Below are 27,500 nucleotides of genomic sequence, written 5' to 3' on the forward strand. Positions count from 1 at the left end.
GTGTGTGTTTGCATTATCTAATAACAATTTGATCCGGCTCCATGAAACTTAAAGTTTTGTAGGTTAATCCATCGAACTGATCTCGTCAGGCGCAGAAAATCCGAATGAAGAGAGTTCAAGATGGCTACTGGATATTGGGCTATTATTAGTCAACAAAGATTACACGGTGTTATTAACATAGAAATGACAACAATTCCAAACTGAATTCTTAGGATCACGTGCTCGGAGGGGATGTTGGCGACGACTGCCTGTCTAGGAAGTGAAAGTGAAAGTAGATCATTGGTGTGAGTCCGTGTGCGTGTATATACGAGATACGTGTGCGAGTATCTAGCATTTGTGACGTCCATTTGTGACGTCCATGCGTGGGTGTGCGTGTATGTGTCGACGACGACGTCAGGTCGCTGATGTATGCCAGCTTTCTGCAGTCAAAAGCCACGGTGATTAACTTTGCCTTATATCACTTATCGGTCGATTAAATGAGGTAAATTGACTGAACTGTAAAAGCGGCGAGTCAGATTCCTTGAGGAATTTGTTTGGTATCTTTGCGCTTTGAGTTCACATCTTACCTTGGCTTCCTTCAGTCCAGTCTACTTTACGGTAAGCTTACACGCTGTTTCCTGATCTTTGTGATTATCTTCCTCACCCCACCAACAGACTTGGGGCTCATGCAAAGGGTCAGGTGCACTACCTTCCCTCGTTACCCCGCTCTTACACATTCCAACCCCATCATCCCTATACATCCCATCCCCACCCCATCCCTTACACCCCATTCCCACATATCCCATCCTTACCACCCACCCTCACCCCAACCCACACCCCAAACTTGTTCCCCCCCACTCTCGCCTGCCCCCACACTCCAACACCACCAAACTACACACCACCACACCACACGCCACCATACCACACCACATCACATCACACCACGCCGCACACACTATCACTGACCACTTCTCAGCTCCACAGCATCATACACACACACATGCACACACGCACACGTCAAGGTCATTAGACCCCATCCACACGCACATACACGCTCTCACATACAAACGCACGCGCATCTTCGTTTTCGGATCACCACTACTTTATTATCTCCCCTTCTTCCTAGCTCTCCTGCTTGAATTTGTTCAAAAGCTTCGTAGCGCGGTCTTTCCTCTTGTTCTTACACACATACACTATGTTTCCTTTTATTATGCAGCTCAATCATTCCTCAATAAAATCAAAACTCTTTGTTCGATTTCTTGAAATGTTTACAGGATATGTAGGATTATGTCTCCCATGTCACGTGTACTTTTCCTCTAAATCAGTAAAACATTGAAAGCGGAAATGAAGAAAAACTCGTTTAAAGGTTGTTTCTTTTTATTATATAAATTACATGTAATGTGATTTATATATAGAACGATACATAACCAGACCATTAATATATACGTATATTTTCCACCATATAATTATATTTACAAACATTTATGTCTATTTTTTATATAACCTCCTTCACCATTTATAGCTTCAAATATTTTCTCATCAACTGATTTTGTCAATTTCTCAACAATCTCACTTTTAATATTACTTGCAGCAGTTTTTATTGTAAATACTTGTTTGGATATTGTTTACCATTAGAATATACATCTTTTTTTAATAATTGACCGGAAATTCTCTATTGGATTTAGATCTGGAGATTGGTTGGGCCAGTCCACTATTTTATGTTCTTTGAAACCTTTCTTTGCTAAATGGTTGATAGTGAGTTTGGCAGAGTGTGAAGGGGCATTGCCTTTGCATAAATATGCTCTTTAACTTGAAACTTCACGATGTTGACTTGTACCAATGGAAGAAGTTGTCTTCTAGAAACTTTCAAAAATTCTCAGCATTTATTTTGACTCCATCAGTAACCTTAAATGAACCTACAATGTCTCCTCCAACTGTACCAGCCCAAAACATGATTCCTCCACCACCCTGCTGTCTTCTTAATCGTTTTGGTTGACTTTTTCCATGTAACACCCAGCCTCTTGCCCATCCATCAAGTTCCATTTAATGTTGCTCTGCATTCGTCAGTAAAAATTACATTTGTAAAGTCTGTCTTCATACATCTTTTTTGCTCACGCCACTCTTTCTTCTTTGTCTACTTTATTTCAAGGATGCAATTGTGTGAAATTAGACTTTGCCTATTTCTTTTAGAATTGTGCGACGGTTTTTTCCTTTGTATGTTAGAGATTCTTGCTTCTTCAAAGATTTGTCTGCTGGTTAACCCACTTTTCTTGCATATAATTCTTTTAAGTTTTCTCTTATCTCTATTTGTGATGTTCTTGAAACCCGTTTTCTTCCATATTCTTACTCTCTCAATGTTTTATACCTGTCTTTTTTTATTGTTCTGTGATCTCTATTCAGTTTTTTAGAAATTACGTTTGTTGTACCTCCTTCCCCCAGTAGTCTCACTATCTCTTTCTTCTCTTTTGATGTTATATATTTATTTCGACCCATTTCTATATTTCTTGTATCTGAAATTAAGAAAAACATTTCAAAATCCACATCACAAGAGGGAAAGCAATATCTTGTTAACTTGCACGATAAAAAGAAACACCCTATAAATGTGTTTTTCTTCATTTCCGCTTTAAATATACACCAATTTAGACGAAAAGTACACATGACATGGGATACATGATCCTACATATCCTGTTAACATTTTAAGAAAATCGCCCAAGGGGTTTTGATTTTATTGAGGAATGATCGACCTGCATAATAAAAGGAAACATAGTGTATATATATATATATATATATATATATATATATATATATATATATATATATATATATATATATATATATATATTCGCCATGATAGATCGCTAACCACTACACGCATTTTTTTCTCTTTGTTTCTTTCTGTGTTCCTTTCTGTGGAAGAGCGTAGGCTCGAAACGTTAAAGACTTTCTCAATTCCCGAGCGTTATACTAATACATCTATTTGTTTTCTACACCACCTGTCTTCGTCTCTTGTTTTTTTTTTTGTCAATTCTCCCTATATATATATTACAATGCATATATGCACGAATTGCTTAGGCATTTTCCCATTTGATTGATTAATCGTTTGATCAATCAGTCAGTGAATCAATCATCTATGTTCGTCAAAGTCCTTTCGTTCTCCTTCAGAGCTTCTCCAATGACAATGTCTCTTCTCTCCTGGACTACTTCAGGTCAAAGTTCCTTCTGAGATACAACGCAATCACTTTCAACACGAGTTCACATCAAGAACCTTACAAACTGAATATCTTTCTATATGTAACTCTTTACTGATATGTATGTGTGTGGGGGTTGGGAGTGGATAATCATACGCGTTCTTTATATTCAATCTACATGTATTTACAAACATACACGCACAACACAGATTGCATACTTACACACACACACACACACACACACACACACACACACACCACCACCACCACCACCACCACCACCACCACCACCACCACCACCACTACCACCTCCTCCACCTCCACCACTACCACGACAACAACAACATATATGGAATCGGTAAGAATAGAAACACTCTTGTGTGATAAGCTAACTGTTTCTCACGTTATAAACTCATAAACATCACATAGCCCTGAGGTTTGGAGAGAAACCAACGAGATTCTTGTAGGAATTTCGTGATTTCTCGTGATCTCTGCTGTTATTACCAATGGCGATGGATGACAGAACCGGCAGAGTGTCCAACATGTGGTATATTTACTTGTGTCTCCATGTTTGAGTTGGATGCTTTTTATTCCTCCGTAATCGTATCTGCGAAATACTGGTACCAATGGCAGCAACAGTTCGATTCCCCTCCTCACAAATAAACATTTAATCTTTTACTTGTTTCAGTCATAAGATGTCGGGTACTTATGTTCCTTTGCCGAACCGCTAAGTTAGAGGGACGTAAACACACCGGTATAAGTTGTCAAGCGGTGAAAGGGAACAAGCACACTCACACACACACACACACACACACTCACATATATGTGAGTGAGTGTGTGTGTATGTGTGTGTGTGTGTGTGTGTGTATACGATGAGCTTGCCAGACTTGCTGCATTACGGTGACGTAAACAAACCAACACCGGTTGTCAGGCAGTGGGGATGTGACAAACACAAATACAGACACACGTGTGACTATGTGTATACACAAGACGAGTTGCCACAAAGTTTCCATCGACCAGATTTACTAAGCAGGCATTATTCGGCCCGGGGGCTACATCAGAAAACACCTGCTCACCAAATGTGCCTCACAATGGGACTGAACCCAAAGCGAGCTTCTTAGTGACACAGCCTTAAGTGAGCCTATGAAATGAAAATATTTAACAAGACCCGTCTATACTTCCTGGTAGAGATTGAAACCTCTTCCTATAAATATGTCATTATTTATAAACACTTTTAACCACAAGGCTACCAAAACAATTTATGTAATTATGTATATTTATATAGCTATACATGTAATGGGGGATCTTCTGTCAGTTTTCTGTCCACCAAATCCTCTCACAAGGTTGTGGTTGACCCAAGGCTATAGCAGAAGACACTCGCCCAAGGAGTCAGACAGTGGGACGGAACCGTGTGGTTGGGATGCAAGCTTCTTACCACACAGCTACACCTGCTCCGGTATACGGACTTTATTTAAAGCTTATACCTAACATCTGCACACGTGTTTCTGGATTTCTACCTCCTCAGTGGAGTTTTACATGTTTTAAAAGATTTCTTAATTGTCTTTTTTTAATGAATTGAGAAAGATTCCAGTTTTTAAACTTTCACATTGTATTTGTGAGCTTTTACATTTTCTTTTGTATCTTTTTCTCTTTTTTTTTTAATAATCTTATATGGAAGAATGCAATATAAGTCGTGCAGCAGCAGCAACAGTAGTAGTAGTAGTAGTAGTAGTAGTAGTAGGAGGAGGAGGAGGAGGAGGAGGAGGGGGGAGGAGTGGTGGTGGTTTGAAAGTTTAACATTTAACAATGTTTTAACATTTAACAGAGTTTAACATTTTTAAATGTTAAACTTTCAAACAATCTGCAGCGACTACTAATACAACCAGAAATAATAATGATTGTAATGATGATGATGATGATGATAATGATAATAATGATAACAATAATAATAATAATAATAATAATAATAATAATAATAATAATAATAATAATAATAATGATGATGATGATGATGATAGTAATAATGATAACGATAATGGAACATGCAGAATTCTATCACAGTTATCGCGTATAAGAAATAAAACGAAAAAGAATCTTTTAAGAAAAAAATTATATGGGAACTTCGAATAAAAACGTTGAAATTTTTGGAAGTAAATCTTTCTTATTAAGAAGAATTAAAAAATATCAGAAAACTGTGGAACTGCATTAAGGAAGTAAAAAATGTTGAAGGGTGTCCGTAGAAGATTGAGAATCCTAGAAATAAACTCATGAAAACTATTGAATTTTTAGTTTTGAAATATAGTTACAATTTTCTATCTATCGTTAAAAAGTAAAAGAAATAACGCATGCGCACGTCTGAGACATCTATATTTTTTAGTTCTTTAGTTTAGTTTGTATTTATTTTGGTCATAACTCATTACGGTGTTGATTCTCATTGGTGTTGATTCTCTTTCCATGGACTTTAATGTTTTAGTGCATCGCTAAGAATGCATAAGGCTGGGTTAAGCGGCATCGGCAAGGCATGGTTTAAACGTTTTGAGTACACAAAAACACCACGCTGATAACAGTTCGTTGTGTCACTCCACCCATGTCCTTCCTCTAATATTGGAGCTACGGCGGTACATATTCTAAAACTGGAACGATACATAGATTAGCATGGCCCCTGCGCAAGAATGACACGCAAATTCGTCAAGCGTTCCATATTTTTCAAAAAGCGGCGAGCTGGCAGAAACGTTAGCAAGCCAGGCGAAATGCTTAGCGGTGTTTCATCTGTCTTTACGGTTCTGAGTTCAAATTCCGGCGAGGTCGACTTTGCCGTTCATCCTTTCAGGGTCGATAAATTAAGTACCAGTTACGCACTGGGGTCGATGTAATCAACTTAATCCCTTTGTCTATCCTTGTTTGTCCCCTCTATGTTTAGTCCCTTGTGGGCAGTAAAGAAATAAGAAACGTTAGCACGCCGGGTAAAATGCTTAACTGTATTTCGTCTGTCTTTACGTTCTGAGTTCAAATTCTGCCGAGGTCGACTTTACCTTTCATCCTTTCGGAGTCGATAAATTAAGTACCAGTTGTGTACTGGGATCGATCTAATCGACTGGCCCCCTCCCACCAAATTTCGGGTCTTGTGCCTAGAGTAGAAAAGAACAGAATATTTAAAGGCGGCGAGCTGGCAGAAACGTTAGCACGCTGGGCGAAATGCTTAGCGGTATTACGTCTGTCTTTACGTTCTGAGTTCAAATTCCGCCGAAGTCGACTTTGCCTTTCATCCTTTCAGGATCGATAAATTAAGTACCAGTTACGCACTGGGGTCGATCTAATCGACTGGCCACCTCCCCAAAAATTTCGGGCCTTGTGCCTAGAGTAGAAAAGAATATTCGACCGGAGATGGAAGTACATCGTATTCTACTCTCAGAAAAAAAATGCAACATGAGGGGTTACATTTTCCATGAAATATTCCCCAATGCTTCTAAGTTCCACTCTCTTGTGAATTAGTTTCTTAACCTTGTTGATTTAGCCCCCGCTCTTCCGCTTCAATATGACGAATTTCTTTAATCAAAATAACCCACCTGATTTCGTTATTTTGATAGGAGATCCATTCGTTTCCGTATCCGCCCCACTTCATCCTGTGTATTCCCTGCATCACAGTATTATTTCTTTCGCTTTCAAAGTCATCTCTTCTTTCATAATAGAGTTACTCACGATCCATTCCCTTTCTTTCAACAAGAGTGGTTAGTCCACTGCGCGAACCGAAAACCAGTAGAGTCCATTGATCTGTTACCTGAAACTCCTCCATGAACAATGTTAAAAGCAGTTTCAGTTTTTCGACTGTACTAACTCTACTAAATGAAGCTCTTCTGGTAGGAAGTTTCCATTATTTTCACTCTTACTTCTGACCAGCTGAAGTGGTTGTACGATCCTCGGTGAAAATGTCATGTTGATAAGACCCCACCCCCACCCCCACCCCAAGTTAAACAACGCAGGTGTGGCTGTGTGGTCATTAAGAATGAAATGTCCGATTTCTTATGCACCAAGTTTGACAATCATTAATTCTAATATTTTATCCTGACAATTCTTTGTTTTACAACATTGAAGAGTTACATCACCACTTTTCGAAATGCAATTCATGGTGTCTGATTATATTTGAGTTTTGTGAATTAATTTTTGTGGCCCCCATGGATAGATCAAAAATTCCTGTTGTTTATGAATATGAGTTCCGTCGTGGAACCAACGCATCCCAGACAGCTCAAAACATCAATGAGGTGTTTGGTGAAGATGTAGTGAATGAGCGCACTGTACGTCGCTGGTTTGAGAAGTTCCGGTCTGGTGACTTTACTCTTGAAAATCGGCCCCGTGGTAGACCTAAGACCAAGGTGGATAATGATGAGCTGGAAACTGTAGTTGAAGCGAATACATCTCAAACTACGTGTGACTTAGCAGCAAGGTTTGATGTTTCGATTCCAACTATATTGGACTATCTGAAACAAATCGGCAAGGTAAAGAAGCTGGACAAGTGGGTACCACAGGAATTGAATGAGTATCAAATGACACATCGTCTTGAAACTTGATGTCCTTTGCTGTCACGGCATAAAAGCGAACCATTTTTGCATCGTATTGTTACGTGTGATGAAAAATGAATTCTTTTCAATAATAGCGAGTGTTCTGCACAGTAGTTGGATAGAGACGAAATGCCAAAACACAATCCAAAATAGAATAATCACCAAACAAAAAGCTAATGGTGTCTGTTTGGTGGTCCAGCACTGGTGTCATCCACTACTGATTCATGAGACCTGGTAAGTCAATTACAGCGGATGTATACATCAACCAATTGGATGAAATGATGAGTGAACTTGCAATTAAACAACAGAGGTTGGTCAATAGAGACCAGCCAATTCTCTTGCAAGACAATGTTCGACTTCATGTTGCACAAAGAATGCTACTGAAGTTACAGGAACTGAACTTTGAAGTACTCTGTCATCCACCATATTCACCAGACCTTGCACCAACTGACTATCAAGTTTTCCGAGCATTAGACAACTTTTTGCAAGGAAAAATCTTCAAATCTGAAGAAGATGCAAAAACAGGCTTTCATGATTTCCTCACCTTTTGCTCTACACAATTCTTCGCTGCTGGCATAAATAAGCTACCGATAAAATGGCAAAATTGCGTTGATAATTTAGGTGCATACTTTGATTAACTGCATTGCTTTTTGTTGAGATAAAGTAAAATAAACTTTCAGTGCAAAATCGGACATTTCATTCTTAATGACCTGATAGATAGATAGATAGATAGATAGATAGATAGATAGATAGATAGATAGATAGATAGATAGAGGCTCATACATTCACATACACTCACACAAATACATGTTCGTGGTTAGTACAACCAGGTGGGCTCGGAGATCATAGATAGAGCTTTTCTTAGCATTTGCGTGGTAAAAGTTTTATGGGGTTTCTCAATATTACGTATTTTAACCAGAAAATTAGTTCGTTTAATTTCCTGAAACTTATTACTTCCCTTTACCGATCTCCTGTGTTGTTTTACAAGGAGAATTCAATGGTGAAGACTTAAGATGGCGATTGGAATGAAGTTTTTTTAATTAAAATACATGCAAGCAATATGTTATTACGTTTATTTCTTTTTGAAACATATTTCAATGAACATTTGTGCTCGTATTAGTTACAATTGACTTGTTCTAAAATAAATATAATCTATCTATATGTGTATATGTGTGTATACAAAGCGGAGTTTTTCTCTTTTTTTTTTTTTGTAGATATTATTGCTGCTTGCGTAACACATTCTTGAAGGCCTTACATATAGTTATTAATTTTGTGGTTGTACCAAAGAGATGTGGTTGCATTTTTTTCCCAATGTGTGTGAAAAAGTAAATTGTCTGCATATCAAATATAGAGGCCTTACAATATAAACATTGAAATTGTGTTCCTACAGTAAAGATATTTCGAGCTTCAGCTAGAATAATTATTTCCTCATCATTGTGCTGAACGTTTAGGTAGCCAAAGAGGAAGATAGATACATAAATAGATAGATGCACTCATATATGCATGCATATATACATACATATATGATATATATATATATATATATATATATATATATATATATATATATATATATCATTTAATAAACACAGGATAGAAATGACGTCAGCTACTATAAGTTTCATACTCGCTTAGTGCAGTAATTGAACGAGCTTCCATATCGTGCCATTTACTGTCCTGCTGTCCTTCAGGCACAAACTTTCTGTGCAGATATTATTGAAATTTATCTCACGCTAGAGTATTGTCTTTTATATTGATCCTTCCAATAATACAACTGTACAATATGTATGTATGTATGTGTGCAAATATGTATGTTTTGCTTTATATATGTATTCTCATGCAAATAGTTACATATCTAGACATGCTCATATATATTTAATTGATAAACTTCTGGAAAGTTTTACAGATTTTTACAGTTCCAGTGAAGGATTGGAGCTGTTGTCATCGAATTAGCTTTCTCCTTTCTGGTTTTTAGAAGCCTAATTTCTCAAGATTGGTATTTAGGCATTGTATTACATATCCCAGGGCCCCAATAATGCATGTATGTATGTATGTCATTGTTCAGTTTTATTTGAAGATTTCTTGCCAATGGAGAAAGGCCGATTTCTAACCTAGATCCAAGGCGCCTTCATTGGAATTTCAACATCAACAACAGGGTATTGTTTAATGTGTGTATAAGTGCAGATTTGTATGTTTTATTTACTGTGTGTACTCCCATGCATATACTTTCATATCTAGACATGCTCATGTATGTATATGTGCAGATTTGGATGTTTTGTTTTATGCATGTATTCTCATGCAAATACTTGCATGTCTAGACATGTTTGTATATATTTAAATGATAAACTTCTGGAACGTTTTACAGATTTTTATAGTTCCAATGATAGATTGGATTTGTAGACTTCGAATTTGCTTTCTCCTATGTATGTATGTATGTATGTATGTATGTATGTATGTATGTATGCATGTATGAATATTTATGTTTGTGTGTATATATGTCTTCAAAACATTCCAGGCAAAATAAGTCTCATAAATACAACCATATTTATTATTGATCATATTCTGCTGTAGTAATAGCATCTATTATTAATATTGATCACTGATAATTATTTTAAATAATTATTATTGTTATTATTAATATTTGCTTGGTTGTAAATATTTATGATTGTAATTGAGACGACTGGAGACGAAAATATGATTTGAAATACTGTTCGTTCTTTGTTCGCTATATAGCATATGTATCTATGTGTTTGTGTGTGTGTATGTGTGTGTTTGTGTACATACATGTGTGTGAATGTGCATACATATGTCTGTGCGTGCGTGTGCATATATACATACATATATATATATATATATATATATATATATATATATATATATATATATATATGTATATATATATATATATATATATATATATATATATATATATATATATATATATATATATATATATATATTTAATGCACTTAACTAGTTTACAACAACTTGAAGTATTGTCCATGCAACCTTTCCATGCACCAGGGAATTGCATAGTTGCAGTCTGTGCCTCTCTGAGAAATTCTATGTTCTGAAAAATTTTGTGGTATCCTTCAGCAAGTAATTTGAGATGATGTCTTTTTAATAAGCAACTCACACGTGGCCTTGTGGCTAGAGCGTAGCACGCAAAATCGTGCTTTCGATTCCCAGACCTAGCAGTGTGTTGTGTTCTTGAGTAAAATATTTCATTCAACACTGGTCTATGTTCACTTTGACATTTGACGCATTACACGCTGTGCATTTGTACAGATGCTGTCGATTTGATGACGTGAGCGAGCACAACCACTTGATCACGATAAACAAATGACATGTGAAGGTTGTTCAGCAAGAACGTGTGTGTGTGTGTGTGTGTGTGTGTGTGTGTGTGTGTGTGTGTGTGTGTGTGTGTGTGTGTGTGTGTGTGTGTGTGTGTGTGTACTTTGATTAGAGGTTGTGTTAACCCCGTGAATGGATTGTCTCATCCAAGGAAATACTGGTTTAATAGCTAGTATTTTCGGGGAATTATTTTCCTTAAAATAATAGGTATATATATAAAAAAAAACATATAGCTTATATTCCTATAAAAGAAGAAAAAGAAAATGGTGATTGGGAAGTAAATAATTGTTTATCATTAACACTATATTAATCATCTCGTATATATGTATGCATATGTATATATATATATATATATATATATATATATATATATATATATATATAAATGAAATATTCAAACACTGAGATTTGAAGTTAGATGTCACTACTGTTAATATCATGTGTGAATAAATTCAAAATTTGATGATATCACCAGTAGTGGCATGGGTGGAACGCAGTTATAATAGCTTTAGAGAGCTATGAATTATAAATTTGCACGAAGCGTAATGATGCTTAATGAGCATCTACCTGCTAGAAATAAGAGCTAAGTCTTAAATAATCCACCGTAGTGCACCAATATAACAGAGAAAAACAGTATGCGAGGAAAACAGAAAGAATTAAAACATTTGACAGCACAAATAAAAATTTTATGCAATTAGGGATATCCACAAACCAGGTTTCGGCTTTTGGTTATTTAACCTTGAGCTTCGTCAGTGTGGACTACCAGTTTGAAACCGTGACTGTTCATGTTAGTCTCTGACTGTGCAACTGGTTTTGTTTTGCGCCAAAATCAGAGCACATGGTGCGTAAAAATATATAAATGAAATATTCAAACACTGAGATTTGAAGTTAGATGTCACTACTGTTCATATCATCTGTGGATAAATTCAAAATTTGATGATATCACCAGTAGTGGCATGGGTGGAACGCAGTTATAATAGCTTTAGAGAGCTATGAATTATAAATTTGCACGAAGCGTAATGATGCTTAATGTATATATATATATATATATATATATTTATGTGGAGAATGGAGCAACAAATACAAGAAGAAGCAATTCTGTTGGGTTAGTTAGCCGTTGTTTTATTGTGTGGAGGTTATGTAATGAGTCATTGTGGAGGTTGAGGTTATGTAGTGAATCATTGTGAATGTTATGTAATAGTCATTTACGTACGTTTCAATCTAGCCAATGGTTTGGCAGATCTCATCAGAATACATGTATATGTATGTCAATGTACATAAGCCTCTGTGGACGTGTGTATGTGTATGTATATATGCATGAATGTATGTGTGTGTATGCATGCATATATATATATATATATATATATATATATATATATATATATATATATATATATACATATATATATATATATATATATATATATATATATACATATATATATATATATATATATATATATATATATATATATATATATATATATATATATATATATATATATATATATATATATATATACATATATATATATAGTGAATCCAAACAAAGAAGAACAAACAAGAAAAAAAAACAACGCGAAGATGTGGTACAAGTACTGTATTATCAGACGCTCAGGAAAGGAAAGAAAGAGGATTTTACATTTCGAGTAAAGCTCTTCTTCAGAAATAGAGGAAAGTCCAAAGGAAGGGAAGACGGAGGAAAAAAATCGCCATCACGTGTTTACATTTATATTTATATACAGGACACATTTTCCTGTTCATTTTTTCTGTCTCCATCTGTCTTTTTTCCTCATTCTTTGTGGAAGAGCGACAGGCTCGAAACGTCAAAGCCTGCTATTTTCCTTCAGCGTCAAACTAATAAACCTTGTTTGTTGTGCACTCACGTGTCTTTTGTTGTTGTTTTTTCTTTTCATAAATTTGAACCATATATTATGTATATATGCGTGTGTCTGTATGTATGTATATAAAGGACTTACTTTTCTCTCTTTTGCAGATTTTTAAATTGTCACTCTTCCTCAACACAAACACCATGAAGACGTATCAAAGCCGAAACTTGTGTATTTTAAGTTGTGTCTCGTTGATCCTTGTTATTTGCTGTGGAGTCGACGCCTCGAAGTCTCTAACTAAACGACTAGGAAACGGTTTCAAAAACAACATACTCGACCGTATGGCTCATGGTTTTGGGAAAAGAACAATTGAAGATACATACGACCTGGCACCATCAATAGCCGAAACGTATGTAGCTCGCAATTCTTTGTTTTGCTTATTCATTTTTTCTTGCGTTTTGTATTTTTTCTTTTCTTTATCTTTATTTTTATATTTCTTAGTATTTTCAGTCATTTCACTGCGGTCATACTGGGCCACTACTTTGAAGAATTTTAGTTGAACAAAATATTAGAGGGGATATCGTCCGGCGCTATATTGATTCCGACACGCACACTAACGTGTCTCTGTGTCTGTGTTTGTCCCCCCAACATCGCTTGACAACCGATGCTGGTGTGTTTACGTCCCCGTAACTTAACGGTTCAGCAAAAGAGACCGATAGAATAAATACTAGGCTTACAAAGAATAAGTCCTGGGGTCGATTTGATCGACTAAAGGCAGTGCTCCAGCATGGCCGCAATCAAATGACTGAAACAAGTAAAAGAGTATTATTAGGAATGATATAGAAATAATCATTAAAATATTTTGTGTTTTATAGAAGCATAACCAATGTATTGCACAAAGGTTAGCAACGAAATCTTATATGGAACCCAAAGGGTCGTGTGAACTCCTGTTGATAACCGTTGGTTATAGAGTCCGTTCTGTATTTTTATTTGTTTTCCTTGAACCCCAGAAGCCATACGTTCAGTTACTCAGTTTCCATGACGTATAAGTGACCGAAATCACAACATACCGGCCAAAAGGATCACCAATCTATTGCAGGGTCCAAGGCCTGCGGTTTTGAGGGAAAGGGCATCGACCCCAATACTTGACCTGGATTCAATTTTATCGACAGTGAAGGGATGAAAGACAAAGTTAACCTCGGCAGGATTTGAACTCGGAACGTAGAAAGTCGGAAGGAAGGCTGCTAAGCATTTTGTCCGACGTGCTTATGATTCCACTAATTGCTTTTCATAAAAGCTGTTGAAACGCTGAAATGTTTCCTGTTGTACGACGACCCAAACTACAAGCATAACAACACAGCTTTTACACTACGGATATCTTTTACTCATTACATGTTCCAATCATCTGATAGCGGCCATGCTGGAGCACCGCCTTGAGGAAGGCTTTAGTCAAATGCATTGAACTTAGTACTTTTTTAAAACCCGGTACTTATTCAATTGGGTCTCTTTTGCCGAAACGCTAGGTTACGGGGACGTAAACACACTAACACCGGTTGTCAAGCGGTGTTAGGAAGACAAACACTAGCACAAAGACATACATACATACATCTTTCAGTTTCCCTCTATCAAATCCACTCAAAATGCTTTGGTCAGCCCGAAGATATAGTAGAAGACACTTGCCCAAAGTGCCACGCAGTGGGACTGAACCCGTAACCATGTGGTGGGGAAGTAAACTTCTTACCGCACAGTTACGTCTGGTCCTATTAAACAAAAATAAAACAAAAACGCAGTTTGAAAAAATGAGATGCTATCGTAAATGCATCGTAAGAATTTAAAATCATCGATAATAAATTCTGTCAAATAAAAATTCTAAATTCAATTAGAAATATTGATACGTCAGCACCCACACGTTTCGATCTGATTTAATCTGTTTTGCAGTGTTTTATTTTATTTGGGGTTTTTTTTTTTTCATTAGATTGGAAAACAAATTACGAACAGATTATAACATGATTCTGGAATAACAGAATTTCATTATAAAGTAATTCAGTTTCACTAAATGACTTTCCAGCGAAATGTTTAAAACTTCTCACCACGAAATCAAACTCGAGATGTGATGCGCTGTCGGTGAACTGTCACTCACACTCCGCTCCTTGTATTTTTCATTCTCCCATTACCTACGAGGTGCAGATGTGTGGTAAGAAGTTTGCTTCCCAACTACATGGGTCCGGGTTCAGTCCTACTGCGTGTCAACTTGGGCAAGTATCTTTTACTACAGCCTCGGGCCAACCAAAACTTTGTGAGTGGATTTGGTAGACGGAAACTGAAAGAAGCTCGTCGTGTATATATATATATATATATATATATATATATATATATATGTATGTATGTATGTATGTATGTATGTGTGTGTGTATCTCTGTGTCTGTGTTTGTCCCCTACCATCGCTTGACAACCGATGTTGGTATGTTTACGTGTCTGTAACTTAGTGGTTCGGCAAAAAAGAGACCTATAGAATAAGAACCAGGCTTACAAAGAATTAGTCCTGGGGTTGATTTGTTCGACTAAAAAAGGCGGTGCTCCAACATGGCTGCAGTCAAGTGACTGAAACAAGTACAAGACTACGGTGTGCTTAACGAATCTGCTATCTCATCGCCTTAATCCAAAATTATAATATTTATTTCTTTATTGCCTACAGGGGGCTAAATATAGAGGGGACAAACAAAGGCAAAGAGTCGATTACATCGACATCAGTGCGTAACTGGTAATTATTTAATTGACCCCGAAAGGATGAAAGGCAAAGTCGACCTCGGCGGAATTTGAACCCTAACCCTAACGGCAGACGAAATACCTATTTCTTTACTGCCCACAAGGGGCTACACACAGAGGGGACAAACAAGGACAGACAAACGGATTAAGTCGATTTTATCGACCCCAGTGCGTAACTGGTACTTAATTTATCGACCCCGAAAGGATGAAAGGCAAAGTTAACCTCGGCGGAATTTGAACTCAGAACGCAGTGGCAGACGAAATACCGCTAAGCATTTCGCCCGGCGTGCTAACGATTCTGCCAGCTTTTTGATATTAAGCCAAAGTAATAACATTTACTGTATTTGACGGCTGTACAGTGTTTGCCAACCGCATGTCGAATATACGCCTCTGTTGGGTAACCCACTCATATTTCTTCGCTCGTTTCTCTTATTCATATCTAAAGAAAAGACCATAAACAGAAACTAGTTTGCTGTTAGACTTTTCTTCCTCGCGGCAAACTAAATTATTTCCATTTGTGAACTTCAATAAAGGCCATCACTATTTGCCACAGATTCCGCTGTTTTACTTCTAACAGTACTTAGTTTTATTTTGATAATGGCGAAATCACTTTGGAATAATTTCTAGAATTTTATTTTCGAGAAAATAAAATTTTAAGAAATCTTATTAAGTGCGGAGTTTCGTTACAATTGAAAGAAGATATATGTAAAACGAGAAAAAAAATCTCCATGTAATTAAATAGTAATAGTAATATATATATATATATATATATATATATATATATATGAAAGACGATGAGAATATAATTATTTCTTCTATTAGTGGGAAATAAAACTAGTAGAGCGACATTCACTTTTAGCAACAAAGCCCTCAGCTACTATTGTGAATCAATCATTCGATATAGAATTAATATCACAGAAATCTATGAACCGGAATCAATTGTATGACATTTCCTCAACCAGATTATGTATTAATTGACTTTAGGGGAAAAAAAACAAAGTATATTTGTTTCTCTTCGTTAGTGTCCCACGATAGAACTTAACCCCAACACGGCAGATTAAATGAAATACTTTGACAAAACCATTAGAACGTCAAACGAAATACCTTACGGAATATATTCATTTACTTTCTCGCCACGTTCCTACCCTCAAAATCGATAAAATAACATACCGATTAAGTACTGGGATCGGTGTATAATCGAACAGCCTAAGGTGACGCGCTGGAAGAACCGTTATGATGCGTTTGGTAAAATGCTTAGCGGCATTTTGTTCGTCTTTACGTTCTGAGTTCAAATTCCCTGAGGTCAACATAGCCCGTCATCCTTTCAGGGTCGATGAAATAAGTACCAGTGAAACACTGGGGTCGACGTGATGGAATATCCCCCACCCCCGAAATAGCTGGCCTTTTGCCAAAATTTCAAACCTGTATAATCGACCAGCCTTATACCTAAATACGAAACAACGATGATAGATCGGCAAAATCATTGGCCCGTTGGACAAAATGCTTAACAGCATTTCTTCCAGTTCTTCGTGTTCTGAGTTCAAATCCCGCCGTGGTCAGCTTTTACCTTTCTTTCTTCTGGCATCAATAAAATAAAGAACCAGTGAGGTACTGGGATCAAAAATTTCTGGTTTGTGTCTAAATTAGAAACTTGTATGTTTTAACCCCACTTTTGAGATGATAAATTGAACTTCATCACAATAATTATTTACTGCTAATTTACCCGTTCAACATGCGGGGGCGATTTCGACTATACTTCTGGGAGATGTTAAAGCGAGAAGCCACGTGGTTTTGTATTGTTTTTCTGCTGTTTTTACTTTACAGCCTTAGAACTCAAAAGTCCGGTTACCAGGTTTCCATGGTTTATAAAGGACCTCGATTATTACATTCCACCCCCACCCCACCCCACCACCACCACCATAGAATGCCGGTCCGTTGTAAGGTTCGAGATTAGCAAATATGAGGAGAGTGGGTTAATCGATTACGTTGACCCCAGTACTTGATTGAGATCGATTATATTGATTTCACAGTCTGGCACAAAGCCAGCAATTTCAGTAGGGAGGTTAAGTCGATTACATCAACCCTAGTAATTAATTGGTGCTTATTTTATAGACCCCGAAAGGATGAAAGACAAAGTAGTCCTCAATGAAATTTGAACTCGGAACATAAAGAGCCGGAGGAAATGCTGCTAAGCTTTTTGTCCCACGAGCTAACGATTGTGCCAGCTCGCCGCTTTGGTTTTGTGTTTACGACTCGCTGATAAGCAGAGACATCGTTTTTCTCAGTTGTTAACATAAGATTCGTCACCATCCGTTTTTTCCGTGATCCAGGAGTATGGTCAAACGAAATCACACCTGCTAAAGTGTACTTGAGGGTTCAAGGAATTAAAATGGACCTTGAAAATTAAATTACTCTGACAGAGTGACAGTATCACCGTACGTCACCGGTAGTGAAACTCGAACCGACAACCCTTCAGTTTGTAGGAGCGAAACCCTATTGATCGAGAGAGCTACAACTCTTACATTAACTTCGTGGAAGCTGAAAGGCAGAAAAGGGGAACTGGTTTGTGTAATGTAATAACAAACCCATCGAACAAACATTGACTGACCAAGCTAAACACATACTTAAATATCTACGACCGAGTTTGATTAAGTCAAAGAAAATAAAGTAAACAGCAATTAAGTGTGTTGCAGCGCTGATATGAAATCAATGTTTGGAATGAAAGTGAAATCTATGCTTATTTCTCGGTGTGCGACAAGACAGACATAGCCGTCGACATCATCGAAAATGTTATCACCAACTCGACAATAGGAAAATGGCGACAGGAAATTTTACAACAAGCGCATTTGCTTGCAGACACACACACACACACACACACACACACATAAACACTCACGCACATGTGTGTGTGTATATATATATATATATATATATATATACACGCACACATATGTACATATATATACATACATACACACACACACATAAGCATAAACACTCACGCACACATGCATATATGTATGTATATATATATATATACATATACATATATGTATATATATATATATATATATATATACATATATATATATATATATATATATATATACACATATATGTATATATACGCACATACACACACATAATCCCACACATATACACAGTAGTACCTCGGTTTTCGAACAACTCTGATCACGAATAAATCGTGCTTTACATAGATATAGATATATATATATATATATATATATAAAGCACGATTTATTCGTGATCAGCAACGTTCGTAAACCGAGGTTCTACTGTATATACAAACATAATCACGCACACACACACACACACACACACACACACATACACACACACACACACACACATGTATATGAACTGGGACTCCGTTGGTTACGACGATGAATATTCCAGTTGATCCGTTCAGCGGAACAGCTTGCTCCTGAAAGTAACCTGCAAATGGCTGGCCACTTCATAGAAACGATTACCCTTTACGTAGGATATAACATCATTCAAAAGCTAAAACAATCTAGAACGCATTGTGAACAGCCGTGTATATATATACACCCATACACACATATATATACATATATATACTCCGTCACCTACTTCTCCGTCTATGATTCTTTCTAACTGTGTTGTAGCGTTTAGCTACTCTTTGCCGGCCACCAAACCTACTATGTGCACTCATCCTGTACCTCTGACGGTCACTCTTACTTTATCACTGTTTGTCTCTACATGTCTGCATGTATGTATGTCGTCAGAATTTTGGGGAAAAATCCTTTTCTTTCTTCATTATTATTAGTGCTTTCGTTCCTTTCAAGAACTTGTCAAATACAATTTTGTTTCTACATTCGCAAAATTGTATTTGACAAGTTCTAGAGAGAAAAGAAAGCGCTTATAATAATGAAGAAATGAAAGGATCTTTTTTCCCAAAATCCTAACGACTTTTTTCTCAATATATATATATATATATATATATATATATATATATATATATATTGGTTTTATTACATAGAAGGTATCTATTGGTTTCTCTCTATGAGAAATAAGAAATTAATACTTATATACATATATGTATATATATGTCTGAATGATATTGAAACTGTTTTACCATTTCAGAGGAACCCGAAATTGGATGACCCTCAAAGACTTGGCTGACCTTATGACCTACGACAGTGATTTGGCTTACAGAGCGGCACTTAAATTGGACACTAACGGTAAGTGTTTACTTTTCATTTGACTCTTTCAATCAAATTTATTACATCTAAAGAGACATCTTGACCATTTCTGGATTCTAAGACAACATCTGTCAACTTTTCCTGGTGGTCGTATGAAATAATCTTCTTGTTAAATTATGATTAAATTTTTTTTTTAATTAGTTATTTTACTCAGGACCTCTGGAATCTTATTTTAAAAATTAATTGAATCGCTTTGCTAAGCGTTTTAGAGACGTTTTAGCGAAATGTTGTGGTGGTCATTTTAAAGACAAACTCTTCACTGATGTCTCTCATTTTTTTCTCTCTCAATGACGGTTTCATGAATGAGTATTTTATGTAAGCACTCAATTCATTGAATTACGGCATGAAGTGTGTGTGTGTGTGTGTGTGTGTGTGTAGCGTTAAATTAAATATAGGGGTGTACAATCATATTTCATGTATACTCGGACATGGGATGATGTTTTGTTGCGGATGTAGTCTCGGAAGAAAATTCTCTCCATGGACAATGTGCGAGAAAACACTGCAATGGATTATGAATAACGTCACTGGACAGTAGGACACGAGCGTTTCTGCATCATTGCGCTTCATCAGCGACGAATAACGAATCAGTCATTCATAGCCCTCTAAGAACGGTCGTTCTTGCGCATAAAAACAGCAAATATATTGGATGATGGGTGCAATGTTTGCTCAAGCTGGGATTGAGACTATTTCTGCAGTGGAAGAGCTTTCCACATCCAAGTACAGAATGTACATGAACATGTTAAATATGATTGTAGAACACATGTATGTATGTATGTATGTATGTACTGAGTGGGCCAAAACTCACGGGGTATGTAAATGTTCACCGCCTTAATTATAATTAATATTGGTTTTAAATTATGGCACAAGGCCAGCAATTTTGGGGCAGGGTGTAAGTCGATTAGGTTAACCTCATTGTTCAACAGGTATTTATTTTATCGAACCCGAAAAGATGAAAGGCAAAGTCGACTTCGGTGTAATTCGAACTCAGAACATAAAAACGGGTGAAATGCCGCTAAGCATTTCGCCCTGTGTGCTGGAGGACAGAAAAGGACAAAAAATACCAGCGCGCTCACACACACATACACTCCCCCACGACACGCTCACACGCGCAAATGTGCGAGCGTGAGGTGGGGGCCATGTAAGGCGTATTTATACATATATCAACCCCTAAAGTGCTGGGATTTGCACTTACATAGCATGGACTGCTGAGCACATTTTATGAAAATGAGACTACCATGCACACATATAGATGTTTTCGATCTAGTTTGATTCTTTGCCATCAAATTTGATTGCAAAGAATTCTAATTTGATGGAAAAGAAACCAAACTAGACCGAAAACATCTTTAAAAAACAAAAAAATAGTTAAAATATCTTCTTAGTATATAATGGTGGCAAGTTTTACATCATCTGAAAAGTCATTAGTTGAACTATTAGTCGTCTTGAATTCTGGGGGTATCGGAGCATTTGAGTGACATTAGACCCCAACAAACGCCCATAAATTAAATACATCTATCTGGGCCACGATCGTGGCCCGTCGTGCTTTATGTGTTACGGGTCAGCATTTCTTTTTATATATATAATTGCGCAGTAACATACAAGCACTGATTACTTTAGTCAAAAAGTACAGAGTTCAACATATATGTGTGTATGTGTGTATATTTGTATTTTATATGTATATTTGTTTGTATGTAAATATATATATACATATATATATATATTTGTATGGATGTATGTATGTATGTATGTATGTATGTTTGCTGGTATGTGCGTGTGTGTATATATGTATATATTTATATATATATAGAGAGAGAGAGGCGGGGAGAAATATATATAGAGAGAAATAGATAGATAGATAGATAGATAGATAGATAGATAGATAGATAGATAGATAGATAGATAGATATACGATCTAAATGTGTGTGTGTGCGCGCGCGTGTGTGTGTGTGTGTGTGTGTGTGTGTGATGGAGCTATATATTTCTTCAATAATTTCTAATATAACATAGAAGTGTTGTTACTAGGAACTCCAGACAAATATTGAAATTCGGCAGGTGAAGAGAATCCAAGTTTCACAAAGGTAAAACTTCTGAGTGAGATTTGCGAAGAGCAAAATATAATTGAAATAAGAAGCCACAGGAAGACTTTAATACGTCTTTAATGATCGGTTACAATTGTTTCTGTACAAACTCTGCTTTCAGCATACTTGATACAGAAACAATTGCAAATGATCATTAAAGACGTGTTAAAATCTTTCTTTGGCTTCTTATTTGGATTATGATATATGTGTAGGTGTAGCTATGTATGTATGTCTCTTTTGTATTTAACCATTTAAATTCTTCCTCCGAAGAAAGAGCTGGTTGCTAACAAAGATACAGAGCTCCACCTTTGGAATGTATATAACGAAAACAATGCCACATTTTGTTAAATAGCCTATTGCTGCTGCAGTGCTGTTTTGTTACTTTCAGCCATAATCGTGTTAGCGAAATCCAGCGTGGTGTAAGGTATATTTTAAAAATCTGGTTTGAATAATGCTACGTTGGTAGGTAAAAGGTGTTACCAGTTACTGATTTAGGCTGGAGGAGTCAGCATAAATGTAAAAGGAAAACTTCAAAAAATATGTTTTAAACGGATCTCTACGCCTGCCATATTGTATGTATGTATGTATGTATCTATGTCTCATCTATTATTTAATTATATAAATCTTCCACTGAGGAGGGATCCGGTTTCCAACAAAGATACAAGGCTCGATTAAAACGCTGTCTCTATCCAATCATCGTTTTCGTAACTATAACATCTCCGCATTTTTAGTTGCAGATCGAGATGGACTTAGGCAGAAAGTCAAGCTGGGCACTAATTGAGTGTACTTATTATCTTACGTCATCAGACGTAATATTGCCTGAAATTTATATTTGTGTGTGTGTGTGTGTGTGTGGATGTTATGTATATGTTTATGCCTATATACCTATTCATATATATATATATATATATATATATATATATATATATATATATATTAAAATTACTATGCGTATGTGTATTTTTGTCTGTTAGTGCGTGTGTGTAAAAGTATAATAATAATAATGCGCAAAGCTAATGCACGAATCGCATTAGAATGGCGTGTTACCATTATTGGGATATCTTATTGAAAAGACGACTAGCGATAGATTAAATGGTATCTTCTCGTATCAGGAATTACTAAATTATGGTTCATCATAAAACCTTGACATCTAGAGATGGAGAAATAGAGAAAATTCTTGTCCCTCTATCCTAGGGTAATATTTCGCGATTAATAAATAATTCTTTAATCTATACACCCATATTATCGCCTTGATCCATAATTGCCATCACACGGAATTTGGTATTGTGTGTAGAATATATAATGGCTGACTTTGGAACCTAATTAGAAGACAAGAGATGCTCTTCAGAAATTGTCTTCCTATTTTCGATGATTAATAATTCCTTAACTCTTAGATCATCATCTTGTTCCTTGGTTTGCATGACATGGAATAATCGTTGTAGATGTGAATCTTTCGTGACTGTGTTCTGACGAAATTCGCTTTCCTACATGATGACGGGTTCGATCCTTGTATGAGCTACCGTGGACAGATGTCTTCTACCATATCTTCAGGCTGGACAAATCCTTGCGAATGATATTTGTGAAATCAAAACTGTGTGCAACCCTTTCGAGCGATCATTCTTGTTTTGGGTTGGTAAATTTAACTTGTCTCCCGGGTTTTGCCACTGCGTGATCCTGGAGTACCTTTATCGAAGTTCTCTTTGTTGCAGATATTTAGATCAGGCCTCCGCTTTTTGGTCAGCTGAAAGCAATCTCGGCACAAACTTAACAAACACGCGTTTCATACCCAATGATAATGGACCGAAATGAACCGTAACTAATCAGCATATCCTCTGATAACTCATGGATGGTGATTCGATTATTTCCCCTCACAGTTTCACGCACATCTGCGCTGTTTTTCTCAGTTCTGCTGGTTGCGAGTCTCCCAGAACGTTCGTCTCTATCGATATTTTTCGGCCATCTTGGAGACGTCTGAACACTCGTACACTTGTGTGCAGCGTCACGCATCCCTCTCCATACACTTTCTGCAAATTTGAGTAGGCCTCTGAGCAGGTATCACCATGACAACTTTCTCTATCATGGTCAATGCGACGATCACACGCTACACACCTTTCTTCCAAACACTGCTGTAAACAGCGGAAGTGAGCTAGAACATTAAAACTTAGTGCGCATGCACAGCAGAGCTCAAGGTCAATCTTTGCCAAACGGCTTTACTCTGCGTGCTTTAGCTTCGTTACTATGGCAACAGTGCGGCTACCTGTATGTAGTTTTACATACTAATAAAGACGTTTTAGGCGCTTTATCTTTTCTTTTCTACACGCACACATTATAATTTCGATCTCAACAGACAAAAATCTTTTGTCTTTTCGGCTACACATGCCGGAACACCGTGTATCTCTCAAAAGATTTGAAGTAATTCTCAAGGAGATTCAGCGTGATACAGAATGTTACAAGGCTGGTCCCGTTTCAATTACAGGTACAACTCATTTTTGCCAGTTGAGTGGACTAGAGCAACGTGAAATAACGTGACTTGCTCAAGGACACAACATGCGGCCGGAAATAGGTTCGTGAGTCAAACACCTTAACCAATAAGCCACGTACCTTCACGAGCAACATCTATAATACAACAGCAACAATCACAACAATAGCTCTAGCTTCAACAACATCAACAACAACAACCGCAACGCATTATGTAATGTTGCCACTGATTCCCATTTGTCGCTCCACCTATAATTACGTTTTTGAACGCATCGAAATTTAAACAGCTGGAACAAGAATCAATCGATTGGCTGAGACATTTAGAAATATTTCAACCCTGATCAATCAACTCATCATTGTATCCTGTCTATGTTCGATACGAACGACTGGTCGCTTGGCGGTTCGATGTGCTGTTGACTAAAGCAAACAAATTTATTGTTATATAATTAAGAGAGTAAAATAATAGCATTTCGCAATTACTCTCTCCTCCAGCCTTCTCTCTCTCTCACTCTCTCTCTCAATATATATATACATACATACATACATACATACATACATACATACATATATATATATATATATATATATATACACATATATATATGTGAGTGTGTGTGTGTCTAGAAGTATATTATAGAAATCGATAGCATATTAACAGTTGAGTTTTTTCCACGCTACATTGTTTTACTCGTTATATCTATGAATTATAAGCTTTCACTGTGTGTATGGATGGATATGAATATCTCGTCTGTGTACACAGAATCTAGATTCTGTGTACACAGACTCAAACACACACATCCACCCGTGTGTGTGTGTGCGTTTTAAAATCAAAAATGAAACTGTAAAACGTGAACACAGTCGTGTATTTAATGAAACATGAATAAAAGAAAAGCTGTTCTTCATATGTATATATATATATATATATATATATATATATATATATATATATATATATGTATGTATGTATGTATGTATGTATATATATGGGAGGAGTTATATAGATGAGTGTTATATGTATATATATGTGTGTGTGTGTGTGTGTGTGTGTGTGTGTGTGTGTGTGTGTGTGTGTGTGTGTGTGTGTGTGTATATATATATATATATATATATATATATATGGTGGTTGTCGACCCCTTATGCAAAGTTTGACCACCTCCTGTACCTACACCTTAGCCCCTTCATGGCATCTGATGTGGCTTTTTAAACCAGACAATGTTTTGAAAAGACACCCACATAGATTTCAAATCTAATTTGGACCACCAAGAGCTGCAGATAAGTTCTGCTTTTTGTGGATCTCAAAATGTCTTTTGAGGCCTCCGTTGGATTTGCAAACCTTCTGGCATACACTGCATTCAAAGGCGTGCACAGACATATAGGTAGAACAGTTGGTGGAGGTTCGTTTTCCATGCGTTCGCAGATGAGATTTGAGGCCAGCCAAAGACAGGCATGGTTTGTCACAGACTGTGCACACAAAAAGGTTATTGTCATTCACCATCTCGATCGTTACATTCTTCCTTAGATCTCTTTCGAGTCTTGCTTGCGTTATCCTGGCCTCTTCAGATGCTTCTTGGACTCAATAAAATGAAATCCCATTCAAGAACTGGAATGCAATACATCACCTGCCTCTTGTATCGCCCAGGAATGTTTAAACAAGGAAACACCTGTTGGAAATCCCGAACGAAGCATTTTAATACTGTTCACACTTCAAGAGATGGTGGGGCACGATAAGGGCTATAAACCTCAAGGGTCACAGTACCCCTTGTCAAATGCAACAAAGACATCCAAATATTACCCTATGTTGCGTTACGGTAGACGCTGCATCACGAACAAAGCATCCTGATTCTGGAAATGTAATTCTGAGGAAAGAAGTTTTATAGGCACAGGCGTGGCTGTGTGGTAAGAAGTTTGCTTCCCCAGCCACATGGTTCTGGGTTCAATCTCACTGCGTGGCACATTTGGCAAGTGTCTTCTATTATAGTCTCGAGCCAGCCAAAGACTTGTGAGTTGATTTTGTGGACGGAATTTGAAAGAAGCTTGTCATATATATATATATATATATATATATGTATGTATGTTTGTGCGTTTTTATTTCTGTCTTTACCCACCAGCATCGCTTGACAACGGGTGTTGGTGTGTTTAGGTCCCCGTAACTTAGTGGTTCGGATAAAGAGATCGATAGAATAAATATCAGGCTTTAAAAAATACAAGTACTTGTGTCGATTCGTTTGACTAAAAGCTTTTCAAGGTTGCAGTCTAATGACCGAAACAAGCAAAGGATAAAACGACGGGCTTCCTTCAGTTTCCATCAACCAAATCTACTCACGAGGCTTTGGTCTGCCATAGGCTACAGTAGACTTGTCCAAGGTGCCATGCAGTGGGACTGAACTCGGAACCATATGGTTGGGAAGCAAACTTCACACCACATGGCCACACTTGCACCGATTATACGTTTATTTGTTTTACATGAAAAGTGCGTTTTCCACACTGCAAAATACGGTATTGGTATCTTTGAACGACATTGTGCTTGTTTTAAAAGTGTAAGCGGGGAAAGTACAATGAAATAGATGGATATTTCGTTGACTTGGATTATTGAACTCAATTTCTTTCGCAATAAAAGCTACTAACACTGCTGTATCTCTGTTTAAAGATTCAGAGATTTATATCCCGGCTACATAATCCGAGAGAAACCTGAGATAAAGAATACGCCCTTTTAAATCCTTTTGATTCGGAGAAAGATTAGCCTCGTTCGGTTTAAAACTGACCTACAAGAGACGCTTAACATCTAGGAAGATGTTTTGAGAACGATGGACAAAACGAAAAATAAAATCTAACGATATTTAATTACGATTAGTTTCACGTTAGCCTTAGTGTGTAGCTGGCTATTTGAGATCGTATTCGGCCAGCAGATCTTCAAAATTTCTCGTAAATATTTATTTTGAAACACCTCCAATTTCTTTTCAATACTTTTGGTTGTTTTCCAACATTCGGATCCATAAAGGAGGACGCTCAGTATGTTGCTTTTGTGAAATCG

At 36.8% G+C, this 27,500-nt stretch overlaps 1 protein-coding gene and 1 pseudogene across 1 annotated transcript in view; both read left to right on the top strand.

Moving 5' to 3' along the window:
- LOC106873697 (uncharacterized) overlaps positions 1-27,500 on the top strand; it is an 86,793-nt gene that overhangs the window by 53,363 nt on the left and 5,930 nt on the right. The window contains exons 2-3 of the mRNA XM_052965802.2: positions 13,074-13,315; positions 19,798-19,895. Of these exons, the coding sequence (XP_052821762.2) occupies positions 13,110-13,315; positions 19,798-19,895 (304 nt within the window). The 5' untranslated portion in view covers positions 13,074-13,109. The remainder of the gene's footprint in view (positions 1-13,073; positions 13,316-19,797; positions 19,896-27,500) is intronic.
- LOC128247168 (U6 spliceosomal RNA) lies at positions 5,774-5,874 on the top strand (annotated as a pseudogene).

The sequence above is a fragment of the Octopus bimaculoides genome, chromosome 2, assembly GCF_046866305.1.
Source record: "Octopus bimaculoides isolate indiv1 chromosome 2, ASM4686630v1, whole genome shotgun sequence".
In the NCBI taxonomy this organism is placed as follows: domain Eukaryota; kingdom Metazoa; phylum Mollusca; class Cephalopoda; order Octopoda; family Octopodidae; genus Octopus; species Octopus bimaculoides.